This window comes from Rhineura floridana, chromosome 18 (assembly GCF_030035675.1).
Source record: "Rhineura floridana isolate rRhiFlo1 chromosome 18, rRhiFlo1.hap2, whole genome shotgun sequence".
Classification (NCBI taxonomy): Eukaryota; Metazoa; Chordata; class Lepidosauria; order Squamata; family Rhineuridae; genus Rhineura; species Rhineura floridana.
Window position 1 is genome coordinate 6,032,899 of NC_084497.1, and position 14,940 is coordinate 6,047,838.

At 47.3% G+C, this 14,940-nt stretch overlaps 1 protein-coding gene across 1 annotated transcript in view; it reads left to right on the plus strand.

The window, feature by feature from the left end:
* Positions 1–10,045, plus strand: part of JAK3 (Janus kinase 3) — a 35,320-nt gene extending 25,275 nt beyond the window's left edge. Inside the window, exons 19-24 of the mRNA XM_061602240.1 lie at positions 1,815–1,939; positions 2,776–2,948; positions 3,595–3,712; positions 6,323–6,433; positions 7,497–7,617; positions 8,431–10,045. Coding sequence (XP_061458224.1) covers positions 1,815–1,939; positions 2,776–2,948; positions 3,595–3,712; positions 6,323–6,433; positions 7,497–7,613 — 644 coding nt within the window. The 3' untranslated portion in view covers positions 7,614–7,617; positions 8,431–10,045. The remainder of the gene's footprint in view (positions 1–1,814; positions 1,940–2,775; positions 2,949–3,594; positions 3,713–6,322; positions 6,434–7,496; positions 7,618–8,430) is intronic.
* The last annotated feature ends 4,895 nt before the right edge of the window (positions 10,046–14,940 follow it).

Below are 14,940 nucleotides of genomic sequence, written 5' to 3' on the forward strand. Positions count from 1 at the left end.
GAACAAGCATTTTGGCCCCTCCAGAGGCACTGATCTGTGACCCGCTTGAGGGAGTTGATCCTCAGAACAGCCCTGCTGTGCTAGACCCCAGTCGTTCCATCTAGCCCAGGGCCCTGTTTCCAACAGGGGACAGTCAGACGCCCCCGATGGACAGCAGGAAGATGGCCGGCCTCTCCTGCTGTCGTTTTTCCAGCAAGTGGGATGCAGTGGTGGACTGCCTCTGAGGAGGGACGCTCCATGGTCCAAAGCAGCTATTTCCCTTCCGTGGGTTTGTTAAATCCCTTTTTAAAAGGCACTTGAACCCTTGGCTTTCATTGCCACATCTGGGGGGGGGGGAACAATCGCCATAAATGAGTTGCATTGAATGAAGAACTTCCTTCTCCCCCCGTCCCAAGTCAGTGTCATTGGATGAGCCCAAGTGTTTTGTTGTTGTTACAATGAAAAGGAGGGGAAAGTTGGCAAGTAGATCCAAGGCATAAGAAGAAGTTCAAGGTTCTAGTTTTGGTGTACAAAGCCCTATACAGCTTGGGACCAAGTTACCTGAAAGACTGTCTTACCCAGTCGATCACTGTGCTCTGCAGGCAAGGGCCTCCTGCAGATACCATCTTATCAGGAGGTCCGTTCCACACAACATAGGAAGCGGACCTTTAGTATTGTGGCACCGACCCTTTGGAATCCCCTCCCCTTAAATATTAGGCAGGCGTCATCTCTGTTACCTTTTCAACACCTACTGAAGACCTTCCTCTTTCAACAAGCCTTTTAAGTAGAGACCTGATCCCACTCTGCATCTGTGCTGAAAGGGCTTTTTTTAATGTTTGTAAAGATTTTTTTTAAGATGTTCTTGAAGGTGTTTTGTTTGAATCTGTTTTAAAGTCTTTTTGTTTTTAAGATGTTTTAAAGTGCTTTTAGTGTTTGTGTTCCCCGCCCTCGTCTCCTTCTGGCAGGACGGGTGGGATAGAAATTTAATAAACAAATCGTAAATAAACAAGCATGGGAAGAGCCTGCTGGATTAGGCCAACGTGGGCCCATCTAGTCTACCATCCTGTTCTCACGGCGGCCAGCCAGACATGCCCCTTACGGAAAGCCCACAAGGAGGCCTTGTCTATTGATTTCAACGGGTCTGCTCCCAGAATGACTTAGGCGGATATCGCCCACGCAGGCCTTTTTCACACCTGACGTGGCCTTGACCTGAGGAACTCACTTGCCACAACACACAGAGAGGGCCATTGATTTTGATGGCGTCGAAAGGGGGGTTCCAAGAAATTCTAGGAGGAAGAGGGAGAAATGAAGTCACCCAACAGAGAAGAGCCAAGACAAGTAAACAAAATGTCCACTTGCAAAGGCAGTCTGCCTTCGACTAGCATTTGCAGGGAGCGGCCACCTCCTTCATGCACTACCTCGCTCAAGGACTTCCCATTAGGGCATCTGGTTAGCCACGGTTGGGATGCTGGACTCAATGGGCCCCCCAGCGGCTATGGGGCTTTCAGCTTCATCAGACATCAACCCAATGAGCCTCAGTTTCCTTCCTGCCCGCTCATGGCCCCAAACATTCCAGAGGTTTGTCATTACCAAAATCTCATTCCGTGGGCCTTGTGGTTGTAAGCCTTTGCAAACCTGGGCGCCTTCCAGATGTTTTGGACTACGGCTCCCACCACCCTGAGCGTCACAAGGCCGTGCTGTCCTGATGAGAGAGTGGTAGTCCTGGGGGGCAGCAGGCTGGCAGCATCTGCTTGAGAGTCTGTTAGAGGGCAGGGTAGCCTCTGTTGAGTTTCTCCAGCCATTAACGCGAAACCCTTTCCCTGCCCCAACCTCAGGCCAGAACTGCCTCCGGCTGGTGATGGAATACTTGCCCAATGGGTGCCTGAGGAACTACCTGCAAAAGAACCAAGAGCGGCTAGACCTCAAGAAACTCCTCCTTTACGCCTGGCAGGTCTGCAAGGTGAGATGCGGGATTTGTGTCGGCGGTTGGCATCTGTGCTGGAACTGTTTGGGTTGTTTTAAAAACAGGTTTTGTTTGCAAGACCTTTTTGTAAGGTGTTTTGTTTTTAAGGTGTTTTTAGTGTTTTATTGCTTGTTTGCCTCCCTGAGCAAGGGATGGAAAGTTCTGTTAATTTCGGTTTTCTCTCATTTTTCCAATCTTAAATTCAGTTCTCCACAATTACGCAGCAATATGTGGATTTTTTTTAAAAAAGAGAATCCTTATGAAAATAAGGCAACTGGATTTAAATGCACTGGATTTAAATGATGTCAGTGTGATGCCCAGTGATTGACAGGAGGGCAGCCTCACCCACCTGTCAAAGCAGCCTATGGGGGATGGGGTGGGGGTGTCAGAATGGAGCCCACTAGCCAGATCCGATTCACCACCCCTGACTCTATAAGAACATAGAATCGTAGAGTGGGAATGGGACCTTGGAGGCCATCTAGCCCAACCCCCTGCTCCATGCAGGGTCTGCAATGCAAGGTGCAGCTACAACATCCCTGAGAGATGGGCTATCCGTACCTCCAGCAAAAGAGAGCCTGACAGAGCCTGTTCCACTGTTGAATGGCTCTTTCTTTCAGGGAGTATCTCAAAATGTTCAGCTGAAATCTGCTTGCCTGCAGTTTCTACCTCTGGGCTCTAGCCCTGCCCTCTGGGGGAGCGAGGCATATAGGACACATTTCCTAAAGACCTCTTTTAAGATTCTTCCTTGTTTGATGCTGACATGCATGCGTGGAGTGTGTGGCGAGATTCATCCTTGCAAGGAGGACATTCCTACTCTCCAACTTTCTCACAAGGGCATGGAGTACCTCGGATCTCAGCGCTACGTCCACAGGGACTTGGCCACTAGGAATATCTTGGTGGAAAATGAAAACCGCGTCAAGATCGGGGACTTTGGCTTGACGAAAATCCTCCCGCAGGGCAAGGACTATTATGTGGTGCGCGAGCCTGGACACAGCCCAATCTTCTGGTAGGAGCGAAAAGAAACAAGTCAGGAGACATGTGGGATCTCTGCATGGGGGGGGGATTCATCGTCTTTGCTTCCCAATGGTGAACATCAGGGAAAAAATCCTAACTGTAGGAGTGGTACGATAATGGAGCCAATGTCCTAAGGAGGCGGTGGGCTCTCCAACCCTGGAGGCCTTCAAGAGGCCGCTGGGCAGCCACCTGTTTGGGAGGCTTTAATTGGGATTTTCCTGCACTTAGCAGGGGGTTGGACTTGATGACCTTACTTCCAACTCTACAATCCTAGGATTCTGTGTGACCCGGCAGGTGGTTAAACAGCAAGCCTGGTTTGGCAAAGAGAGTATGAACATATAAAGTACATTCAAAGAATATTATTTCCCTCGAAGAATCCCAGGAACGGTAGCTACACTTCCCAGCACCCTTGACAAGCCACAGTTCCCAGGATTCTCTGGGGGAAGCCATGTGTCTTAAATGTATGTACACAGCCTTAGCAAGACCTGCAAATTAACTTGACGGTGAGCCCCACTCCCATTAAAACTGGTGAATAATTCCCCATCTTCAGATAAATTCAGCAAAGTTTTGGAAGGCCGTTTGTTGCACCCTGTTTTGAAGACCTATAAACGGGTCCCTCGTTTTGTTGTCTACGGCAGGTATGCGCCAGAATCTCTGGCTGACAACGTCTTCTCGCAGGAGTCCGACGTCTGGAGCTTTGGCGTTGTCCTCTACGAACTTTTCACCTACGGGAGCAAAAGCTGCAGCCCCTCCGAGGTGAGAGCAACCTGGCGTGAGCATTTTGGTGGGTGATGCCTTTCCTTCGCACGCTGGGTCCCAACATGGCCACTGCAGAACCACGAGGCATGGCGGGTCAGTTTCGTCAAGATCTCACACACAGAGACACTTGCTTTCCAAAGGATTGTAGTGACAAACCAGGCCTTCTCTCAGACATGGAATTCAAAGGGGTTTTACACTCAGCTAAGTGGGGTTGAGACTGCAGCCTTAGGCTGCAATCCAACACACACTTACCTGGGAGTAAGTCCATTGGGCCCAAGGTGGCTTACTTCTGAGGAGACACATATTGGATTTCAGCCTTAGCCAGGGGGGAGAGGGGGAGAGAGATAGAATCGCCCCCATCCTTTGGCAAAGCACATCATCATCATCACAAAACAAGTCGCCATCAGCACACACAAAAGAGAAAGGTGATCTATTTTTAACACCATATTGGAGAGACAGTGTGGTGCAGTGGACAGAGCAGGCCTGGGAGATTAGGGTTCAAGGTCCCACTCAGCCATGAAGCTCGCTGTGTGACCTTGAGGCAGTTGCTGCCTCTCAGTGTTGCCTACCTCACAGGGCTGCTAGGAGGATGAAACAGGTTAGTAGCACCAGGGCACTGGCTAGCCATAGGCTTCTGGGTTCAATTCAACAGGCTGATTCTTACCCTGCAGTGACTTTCACATCCTGATGGGAGCTGCATATAGACATCGAAAGAGCCCTGCAGCAGATGGATCAGGTCAAAGGGGGGACGACGACAGTCCAGCCTCCTGTTCCCATAGTGGCCAACCAGATGCCCTCAAATTAGAAACCCCAAAACAGGACCCGAGCGCAGGAGCATCATCTTTGGATTTGTGGCTGTAGGGATGGGGGGATGCTGAGATTGTGAGGGTTTTGTTTGGAGTCAGGAATTGGGGTTCTAGGAAAAGGGGGGTTGTAGCGGGGAAGTGGGGAGGGGGAATCCAGGAAATTAGATCTGGGGGAATCCAGAGAGCAAGAGAAAAGACTTTTCCTGTTGTTCTGGCGAAGCTAGGGGGGGCGAGGTTGAAACGGGAAACCCCCAAGTGTCCAGCACTGACCGGCAGTTTCTGAGAGGTGTGGGTGGGCCATTTGGGGCTGAAGGGGGGTTCATGGGGGGGGTTGCCTCCATTCCATAATGAGCTCCATCCTGACGGGAAAACATCTCCTTTTCTGATGTTTTTTAACTATGTTTTTAATTGATGGAGACTTTTACTGATTTTATTTGTACGTTTATTTGCTCTGTGGAGGCCTTCAAGGGGCAGATGGACAGCCACCTGTTGGGGATGCTTTAAGTTGGATTCCTGCATGCAGTAGGAGGGTGGACCAGATGGTCTTACAGACCCCTTCCAACTCTATGATTCTATGATCTCCTCCCACTTATGATTCCCAGCAAACTGGTCTTAGGCTCTGCTTTGAGTTCCAGTTCCCTGCAAACTCCAAGTTGTGGCAAGCAGCTGACCCTGTACACAGTTTGCCCAGAGGCTGAAGAACAAATCCCAGGCAAACGAAGCTCTTCCTTTTGTTTCAGTTTAAACGGTTTATTACCCACATCTCCACTTTTCAGTTAAAACAACCCCGAAGTGGCTCAAAATATAAAAATGATACAATCATCATCATCATCTTCAACAAAAGATTAATAAATACAAATCAAAACAGCTGAAGATGAGGCAAATAAAACCTGTAGAGCAGGAAAAGGAAAAATGGAAATGGACTGCCTTCAAGTCAATCCCGACTTATGGCAACCCTATAAATAGGGATTTCATGGTAAGCGGCATTCAGAGGGGGTTTACCGTCGCCTCCCTCTGCGGCTAGTCCTCCCCATCAGCTTGCCACAGCTGCACAAGCCAGCCCCTTCCTTGTCCACAACTGCCAGCTGGGGGGCAACTGGGCTCCTTGGGACTCTGCAGCTTGCCCACGGCTGCACAGGTGGCAGGGCACGTCACCCCTGAGGCATTCGCTGTGGGGTGATCTTTAGCTGGCCCTTGATGCCCAGGAGACACAATGAACTCGCAGATTCTGGACTCCCAGCCAGGCTCTCCTCCCCACTGTGCTATACTAGCCTACAAGTAGAAAAATAAAGGGGGGGGGAAGATTCCCTCAAAAAAAAGATATATATATAGCAGACTTAACACTGCAGTCTTGTGAATGTTGACTCTGAAGAAACAGCCACTGAGTTCCATACACCTACCAGGTTAACTGGATGCGTACATGATGGCAGTCTTAACAGCAAAAAACAGCGGGGATTTCAAAACAAGACAGGTGAAATAAATAGATCGATCTGGGCTTGTGTGTACCTACGGCTAGTTTTTGCTGGTGTTTCAATTTTGTTGAAACACATTGCAACTCACAGGCAAACGCAAGACTGAATCCAGCGTTGGGGGACGCCAGCCTCGGCCAGCCTGGCGCCCGGCCAATGTTGCTGGACTACAACGCCCATCATCCCTGACCACGCTGGCTGCTGGGAGTTGGCAGACGCCAGCAACATCTGGATCGAGGAAGGCCGGTGTAAACACACGATGGTGTGTGCACAATATTCAGCAGCATATCACTGACATTATTCTCTGACTTTCCCCTTCCCCCCCCCTGCAGGAATTTCTCCGAATGTTGGGGCCCGCTAAGCCCACTTTGATCGTTTGCCACCTCTTAGAGCTACTGAAACAGAACCAGCGCCTCCCTTCACCTGCCAATTGTCCGACCGAGGTGAGTAACCCTTCGATGAACAGAGGTCGTACATTTGAGGGGAGGAGTTAGTCTAGATGTCCTCTTCGGGCTCCCCTCCAAGCCTGTTGTTATCTTGAGGAAAACTGCTAAAAAAAACCCCAAAAAATCAAACCAGTGGTCAAGGCAGTCTCTTTGTTAAGGGCTCGAGTTAAGGGTCTGCTTTGTTATGTTAAGCGTGGGGCAAAGTGCTCCATTGAAACTATTGGCTAAAGATCCTGGCAGGTGGGCTGAAGGCGGAGGTGGCCTCATCAAGGTCTGCCATGTTTGTGAAGGGAAGGACTTTGCAGTCTTGAACCGGGCTGGGAAGAGGCATGCAGAGGCTTTACTTGCTCTCTGGGACCCTAGAAAAAGGGAATGCGGGGAGCAAGAGCTGTTTGAGGGTCTGTGCTGCGAGCCCTTCCATTGTATGCTCAGCCTCTACGCGTGCGTAAATAAAACAATGCACCACAGAGATGCCTTCTAAGAAAACCAAACCATGGAGATCAACAGACAGATCTTTTAGCCCCCTTGGAGAGCGGGCGCATTTAATGCTAGCTTTAAGGATGGGAAGGACCCCACAGCAAGAATTGGCATGGCCAGGATTGCATCCAGTTCAGTACCCCCTCCTCACTAGGAGTGCAGTGGGAACTCCAGAAGTGCAGGGCCCCTTCATGATGGCCACAGCCATGCCCCTCACACTCGCTTGCTCTCCGTCATCATCTCCACACTCCTCTGTCCTTCCACTGCAACAACAGATATCCCTAGAAACCAACCCGCATGAAAGGGGAGTGTGTTAGCTACTGAGAAGAGTCTTCTCTTGCCTACTCTCACTCCGTTTGGCTTCAGTCAGCAGGAAAGGAGAAGGAAGCATGTGAGAAGACTCTTCTCAGTGGCTAACACACTCCCCTTTCATGCTGATTGGCTCACAGGACGCTAGAGACATAGGGACTCTGCTGGGATCCTGCTCCCAAAAAAGTAAGGGGTCTAAGACACACAACACCCCGGGATCCTGGGCAACTACACCCTGCGCCTCACCCTCCCTGTCTTCCCCCCCGTCTCAAAGGTTTTTGCTTTGATGCAATCCTGTTGGTCCTTCGCACCGAGCCGGCGGCCCCAATTCTACAAGCTGGCCCCCCAGATTGAAGCCCTGAGGAACAGCCGGTGCAAAGCTCGGGGCTAAGGAGGTGAGGAACCCGGGTTTAAAGCCGTAAGGATGGGGAGGGGGGCTCCATGGCAATGGCCTGGATCAGACAACAAAGTGGATCCCTCTCCTGGTAAGCTACGGCCCTTCCCTGAAGCATCAGGCCAGATTCTCACGGCTCCGAGTAAAGGGCTGATTTACAGAGGAGCCGAGGGAAGTTCCCTAATACTGGGTCAGGCCCTTAATTCATCTAGTTCAGCACTGTTTGCACTGACTGGCAGCAGCTCGCCAGGCATCCAGGCTTTCCCAGCCCAGCTTAAGAGACTCCAGAAACCGAACCTGGAGCCTTCTGCATCCAAAGCAGGTGCTCTACCCCACTGAGCTACAGCCCTTCTAAAAATAAAGATTCTAGTCCTCATGTTTCTGAACAAAGGGTTGGTTAAAGAAACGTGTAAGAAGCCGCCTTCTACGGAGTCAGACCCTTGGTCTGTCTAGCTCAGGATTATTGGCCAAACCAACGAGGCAAGGAGAGCCAAGGCAATGCCCTTCTGCATGCCAAGCAAATGTCCTACCACTGAGCTATGGTCCTTCTATTAAAGATAAAATAAGATTCCAGTCCTCACGGTTGACTAAAGGGCTCTTTTACAAAGGAACTAAAGCAGCTAGCTCAGTGCTGTCGACACGGACAGGCTGCAGCTTCCCAGGATTTGAGACAGAGAGCCTTTTCCTAGCTCTCCCTTGAAGCTGGGACCTTCTGTATGCAAAGGTAGGTGTTCAAGGAGACCACCAGAGCGGCGCAGCTTGACTTTAAAAACTTGCCAACACTCATTCCTGCTTTTCTCTCTCTCTCTGCTAGCTGATAAAGACTTTCTCCAAGACCATCTGCAGCTCCCTTCTACAGAGTCAGTCCAAGCCCAGGACACTCGTAACAGAGAAGCGTTTCCCCCCCATCACCAGTGAAGCCACCTTCTCTGCCTTGGGGATGCCAGGCTTCGTACCCGGGGCTACACCGCCCCTCATATAATTCACCAAGGGCCAAGTTCATCCTTCCTTTTCAGACTTCTTCAGAAGGCCAACCAAAGGAGCTTTTAAGCTCAGATGGCTGCTGGCAGATCCCAGACAAACTTGTCACTTATCGGGCGCTTACGTCACTTGTCTGCATTAGCCGCAAGAAAGATCAGAACGGCCTTCCGGAATGACACCAGTGTCCAAAGCTAAGGAGAGCTCAGCCGAGGGTGCGCCTAATCTAAACAAAGGCAGTAAACTCTTATTACTCCCGTTCATCGTTTGGGGTTTTTATCCGTGCTTTATCAGATTGAAATGTAGTGTTTTATAAAGATGTTCTTTTGTATGTTTCTCCATATTGTAATGGCCATTGGCTGAAAAGAATAACAATGAAGTCTCTCCGCTTGGGACTTGCAACACCGAGAACCACCCCATTCTTTCCATTCTAATATAACTTCACCATGTGCATTAATGTTATGTATTATTATGTATAATATTAGAAAGATGTACCTGTCTATACTGCAGGTATGTACTTTGCATCTAATTATATTTCTCCTCATAATCATGTTTCGTCTCCAGTCAGAAGGTACGTAACTGGATACTGGTGCAGAATCAAGCTATATTGGGAGGCCTCCTCCCATGTCTGTTGCACAAGAGATCACAACAGAGTATGGATGCTGCTGCATGTACGCAAAGCACATGCTCTGCCACTGAGATATAGCCCTTCCGTTCCTCACAACAGCCCTGTGAGGTAGGTCAGGGTGAGTGTATGTGTGTGTGATTGGTCTAAAGTCAACCAGTGAGGTTCATGTTTAAGTGGAGGAGCCTGTCAGCATGTAATATCTGCTCAGAGATCTGCACTGGTTGTTGATTTGTTACTATTGGTATATAAAGCCTTTAATGGCTTGGGATGAATTTACTTACGGGACCATCTTATCCCAAATGTGTCCACTCGACCGCTTCTGTCTGCGGAACTGACACCATTAGAGGTGCCACGTAATAATCGTTCCATGTTGATAAGAAATTGCTATTTCAGTGTGCCAGCACCTACACCTTGGAACTCCCTGCCTCTTGATGTCACTGTACTCTTTTCAGTGCCGACTTAAAACTACTGAGGGGGAGAGAAAAAGAATGCAGGCTGGCCTGAGGCCCATTATGAGTTTGTAACAAAGGCACAATTCACAGGTTTAATGAGGAAGGTGACACTGAATTCAGACAATATTTCTTTAACAGTGAGAAAGGACAGTCAAATCCCAGTCTGCGTCTGCGTTGGGATTGCTTTTTAATATGTTTTTAAATTTTTTTTTTTTAAAAAAAACATTTTAATCTTTTTTGAAAGATGTTTGGAAAGCTTTTAAAAAATGTTTATAAAGATGTTTTGTTTGTATTTTAAAGTCCATGTTTATGATGTTTTAAAGTGTATTTAGTGCTTTTGTTTGCCGCCCTGGGCTTCTGCCGGGAGGAAGGGCGGGATATGAATCAAATAATAAATCAATCAAAATAAATAAATAGCGACAGAGAAGCAGAAAGCAGCATTCCAGCCTGACCAGATTATTCTGTAATCTTATTTTTTTTTTTACAATAATTTTTATTCAAATTTTCATAAAACATACAAAACAAAATCATAAAACATTCAAAGACAAAAAACAAAACAAAACAAAAATGATTAAACAAAAAAATAAAATGTTGACTTCCCATTTGTCGCAGATCAAATCAGTTGTAGGTCTACAATATATAACAATCCTGTCTCTTAAATTATATTATAAAATCACTTTCCTCCAGTAGTTATCTTAATTAATCATCAAATCTCATAAACATTACTTTATTCTTTCCACAAAAAGTCAAAGAGAGGTTTCAATTCTTTAAGAAATATATCTATCAATTTTTCTCCAAATAAACATGTCGATTAATCCATCTCGTTAATAATAATAATAATCTTATTGTCATAACCATAGTCCAAATAAACATATCGATTAATCCATCTCATCAAAATCTGTTAGGTCCAATAATTTCAATAGCCATTATTCCATTATCCATATTAATTCCATCTTCCATCTTCAATAGTCCTGTTAAGTCCAGTAATTTCAGTGTCCAATCTTCCATTATCAGTATTCCATAATAATCTTGCTGTCATAGCCATAGTCATATAATAAGAGTCTGATGGGAATTTCCTCTATCCCAAATATTTTCTTGCCATCAATTCTGAATAAGTTGCTGAAATATTGTTGTAAAGTCATATCTGTGTTTTTCTTTTTTACAAAATGCACTGGCTCATCTCTTGAGAGTTTTTCCATTGTCACATGGCTGCAGTTAATTCCATAGATTTTCTCTATATCAAGCTCCATCACGTCATTCCAGTCCAGAAGATTATCCAAGCCATTGATAACTTTATCTCTAATATCTTCATTAATTTCTTCAGAGATAACGTTAAATTTTATTTCTAATATCCATAAACTCCAGATCTTTTTCCAATTCCACATTTGTTCCAATCTCCAGGGCTTGTATCTTCCCTTTATTTTTTCTTTTCTCATCTCTGATCTCATTCTCCTCTCTCACAGGATCCCCTATTTCTTTAAGCTCCTGCGTCATTTTGCTCAGTTCAATTTTCAGCTCCTTACTGCCCTGTCGCAGGGTTTGTTTCGTTATCTCAATCTCATCCATTATTTTCTGAAACATAATTACTTCCAGATTCTCAGCCACTTTCTTGATTGCCATTTTTAAAACCACAAAAACAAAACAAAACAAAAATAAAGAAGAACCACTTCTTATTTCAGCAACAATTGGGTTAATATTCCAGGCTTGATGACATCACAGTATAAACAGAGCAGCCTGCCTTATCTCTCTATGTTCAAGAACACAAAACAAATTTAGTTCCCAGCATCAAAACAGTTAGTGGCATCCTGAAGAAGCAGATTCGTCAAAATAAAATAGACCAAAAAGAGAATAGTCCCAGACAATATAATGTTCCTCGGAATAGAAATCCCTCTTCTGTTTATATCTTTAGAATGCACTTCCAGGACAGCTTTTTGCAATAGAAACAGAGATAAGCTGTTAATTTCGTGAATAACAGAGAAGAGTTATAGCTCACCCAGAAGTTCTTTAAAGCTGATTCATTTGACAAATCTCTTTTTCAATTTAAACCAAGTAAAAAAAAGAATAGAAAGAAAGGTGCTTGCCTGTTAGTCCGTTTTCTCTTTGAAGAAAAGATAAACGTATCGCATTAATCAGATAGAGCTTGTTCGGAAGTCCGTCCGGCATTGCTGGCTGGACCTTTTCTCATAAATTAATGAAATCCAGTCCTCCCAACAAAAACAGGCTTTTGAGGTTGATCTCTACGTTTCTCCCTGCCCAGGAGAAATTTCATCAGTCAAAAAAAAATGTTCTGACTGATTTATATCTGAATAAGCTTCTTTGGAGGCGGGAGCCTGTCTCAAAAGCAGGCACAAGCGAAGTCACCCTTCCCGGAAGTCCAGATTATTCTGTAATCTTAGACTAGCTGTGACTATCACAAAGGGATCCTGCTCTTCTGCATCTGCCACTCCACTACTGAGCACATGGGTGTCCCCCCCAAGAATCCTGGCAACTGTAGTTTGCCCCCTTCACAGAACTACGCTTCCCAGCACCCTGAACAAAACGGCAGTTGCCAGGATCCTTTGTGTTTGTGCATATGTGGGTGTGAGAGAGAGAGCTTTGAATGCAGAGCTCGGCTGTGACCCGCTACATTTGCTTCTCGCCCCGCTTTCGGAAAGAACTCAAGCGTCTAGCCCTCATGGTTAAAAAGAAAAAAAGAACAAAAATCCCCCCCCTGCTTTCCTGCTCAGCCACGGGCGCCACGCCCCCTGGCAACCCTGGAGCCAATCAGGGCGGCCGGGTGGAATTTAAACCCGCGGAGCTTGCCTAGCACCTGCGAGCGGCTCTGGCTTTTCCGCCTCAGTCGTGGGTCCTCCTCGGCAGAAGGTGGAGCGGGCCGGGATGAGTGCGGGCAGCGCGGCGAGGGCCGCTTGACAGCCACCCTTCTTCGTGCTGCTCCGACCCGCAGCTGGCGGCGGAGGGAGGCAGGCCCCGGCCGGGGCCACCCCCTGCAAGACCCAGGTGAGCGCCCCATCCTCGCGGCCCAGGCTGCGGGCAGGTCCTCGGGCTGCGGGCAGACCCCCCCTTCCCCGGGAGCCTGGAGAGCCGCTGCCGGCCAGGGCGGACCAGACGGGGCGAGGTGCGTGAAGGGACTCGGCTGACTTGCCTCTGGGCTTGGCTTGGCACAGGGCGTGTGTTGGGGGGGAGGAAGGGGGGCACTGGGTGGAGAAAGGAAAAAGTTTTCTGGCGGGGCCCCCAGGGAGGGAGGGGTGCTCAGAGGAGAGCGGGGGGAGTGCCGCCTCTCTGGTGCCCTCTTTGAGCTTCCCGAGTTGCCCCAGACAAGGAACTGGCTGCGGGGGGGGGGTCTTACAGTGGAGAACCGTCTCCTTTGCGTGCAGGCCCCAAGTTCAGCCCCCAATGGCGTCTCCAGGCAGGGCTGGGGCTGTCCCCCTGCCGGAAGAGCTGCTGCTGCCAGTCAGTGTAGGCAAGACTGAGCTGGATAGTCTAATGGGTCTGAACAACATACCGTAAAGCAATAAGCCCAAGGCGCACCTCCCGACGTTTCTGAAGAAAGCAAGCAGAAGGAACTGCGTGACACAGTTAAATGCGCCCTTTCTCAGATTTGTGGGGAGCCGTGTCTAGGGTTTATATGTTTAGGGAAGGGCCGTTGTTCAGCACAGAAGGCCGCAGGTTCAATCCACAGTGGCAGGGAAAGATAAAACGCACCTTTTCTGCAGCTTCTGCCTTCATTAGCTGCTAACATAGAAATGCTGTTAGCGAGGTGGCAGTTAGAGAGCTTTGAGGATGAAATTTCCAGAGGGGCTTCCTTTGCAGAAGCTAAGCGATGCTGGTACTGTCCTCCAGGTTCAGGCCATGTGGTGCCAATGTGTCCAGAGAGTAAATCCAAAAGTTCTCCCTTTTAGTCAGTGCTGCTGGATCTGTTGGCATCTCTATCACTATTATAGAAAAGTCCAGCAGACTGTGACCCTCAGTGTTGAAATGTTTTGCAACTGGTGGTTCTACTTTTTTTGTTTGTTAAGATTGCAGATTTGTCTGAAGCGTGTGCATAGGTCAGTTGTGGTTTTTCCTATGTGTTGCAAATGACATCCTGGTCTTTTGCATTTGATGACATAAATTATGTTGCAGGACCTGCAGGCGATGTTCTGTTTGATGTAATATGTCCTGCCTGTCCTAGTGCTTGTAAAAGTGGCTGTTTCCCTGAGGTACACACAGGTGATACAGCATTTGGAGTGGCAAGGATGAGACCCTGGATTGGTGATAGGTGGCTTAAGCACAGCTCTCACCAACAGTCTGCGCAATTTAGGAGGCTGGCGAAATGCTACAACAGGAGGCTTGTTGAGTTTGCCAGCAATGAGTAGCTCTCCCTGATTGCTCGGTGATAGGAGATGCTGGATAAAAATCTACCAGAAATGGAATCTGTTGCTCTCTGCTCTTTGACACCTCAGTATGATGGAGGAGGTTTTCTCTGGACAGAATGGAGGCTCGGTGGATGTTGCAATTGATAATATGTGGAGAATATCCTCTTCGAAGAAGGTGTGCTTTAAGTTCACTGATCCTTCTCTGGTATTTATCTTCAGTGTTGCAAATAAGTTTGATTCTCAGAGCTAAGCTATACTCAGTGTTCTTCTTTATATGCCTAGGATGGCCGGATTTTCAGTTTAAATAGGTGTGGGCATCAGTGGGTTTTCTGTAGAGATCAGTGGCTATTTTGTTTTCAGTGGTGAGAAGGACATCCAGAAAAGGGATGTGCAGATTATCATTTGTACTATTAAATGTAAACTTAATAGAGGGATGGATAGAGTTGATGTAATTTCTAAATTGTTCCAAACTCTCTTTACCATGCATCCAGACCCTAAAAATATCATCAATGTATCGCCACCATATAAGTGGCTTGTTGATGGCCTTTTTGAGGATCTCCTGTTCCAGTTTACCCATAAAGAGATTTGCATATGATGGAGCCATGCAAGTCCCCATAGCTGTGCCTTGTAGTTGCAGGTAGTGTTCTCCATTGAATATAAAGTTGTTACAAGTCAGGACTAGCGTAGCTCAAGTTGTGAGAACCTCTGTTGGAGGATTGTTCATATCTCTGGTGTTAAGGAACTCATTTAAAGCCTGAATTCCATCATTATGTGGTATATTGGTGTAAAGAGATGTGATATCTAAAGTAACTAGTATAGTATTGTTGTGGAATAGATATTGCTTGTTTAAGACTCAATTTTAAGCAAGAAGTCCTTGGTGTCTTTGATATACGATGGGAGGTTTTGCACCA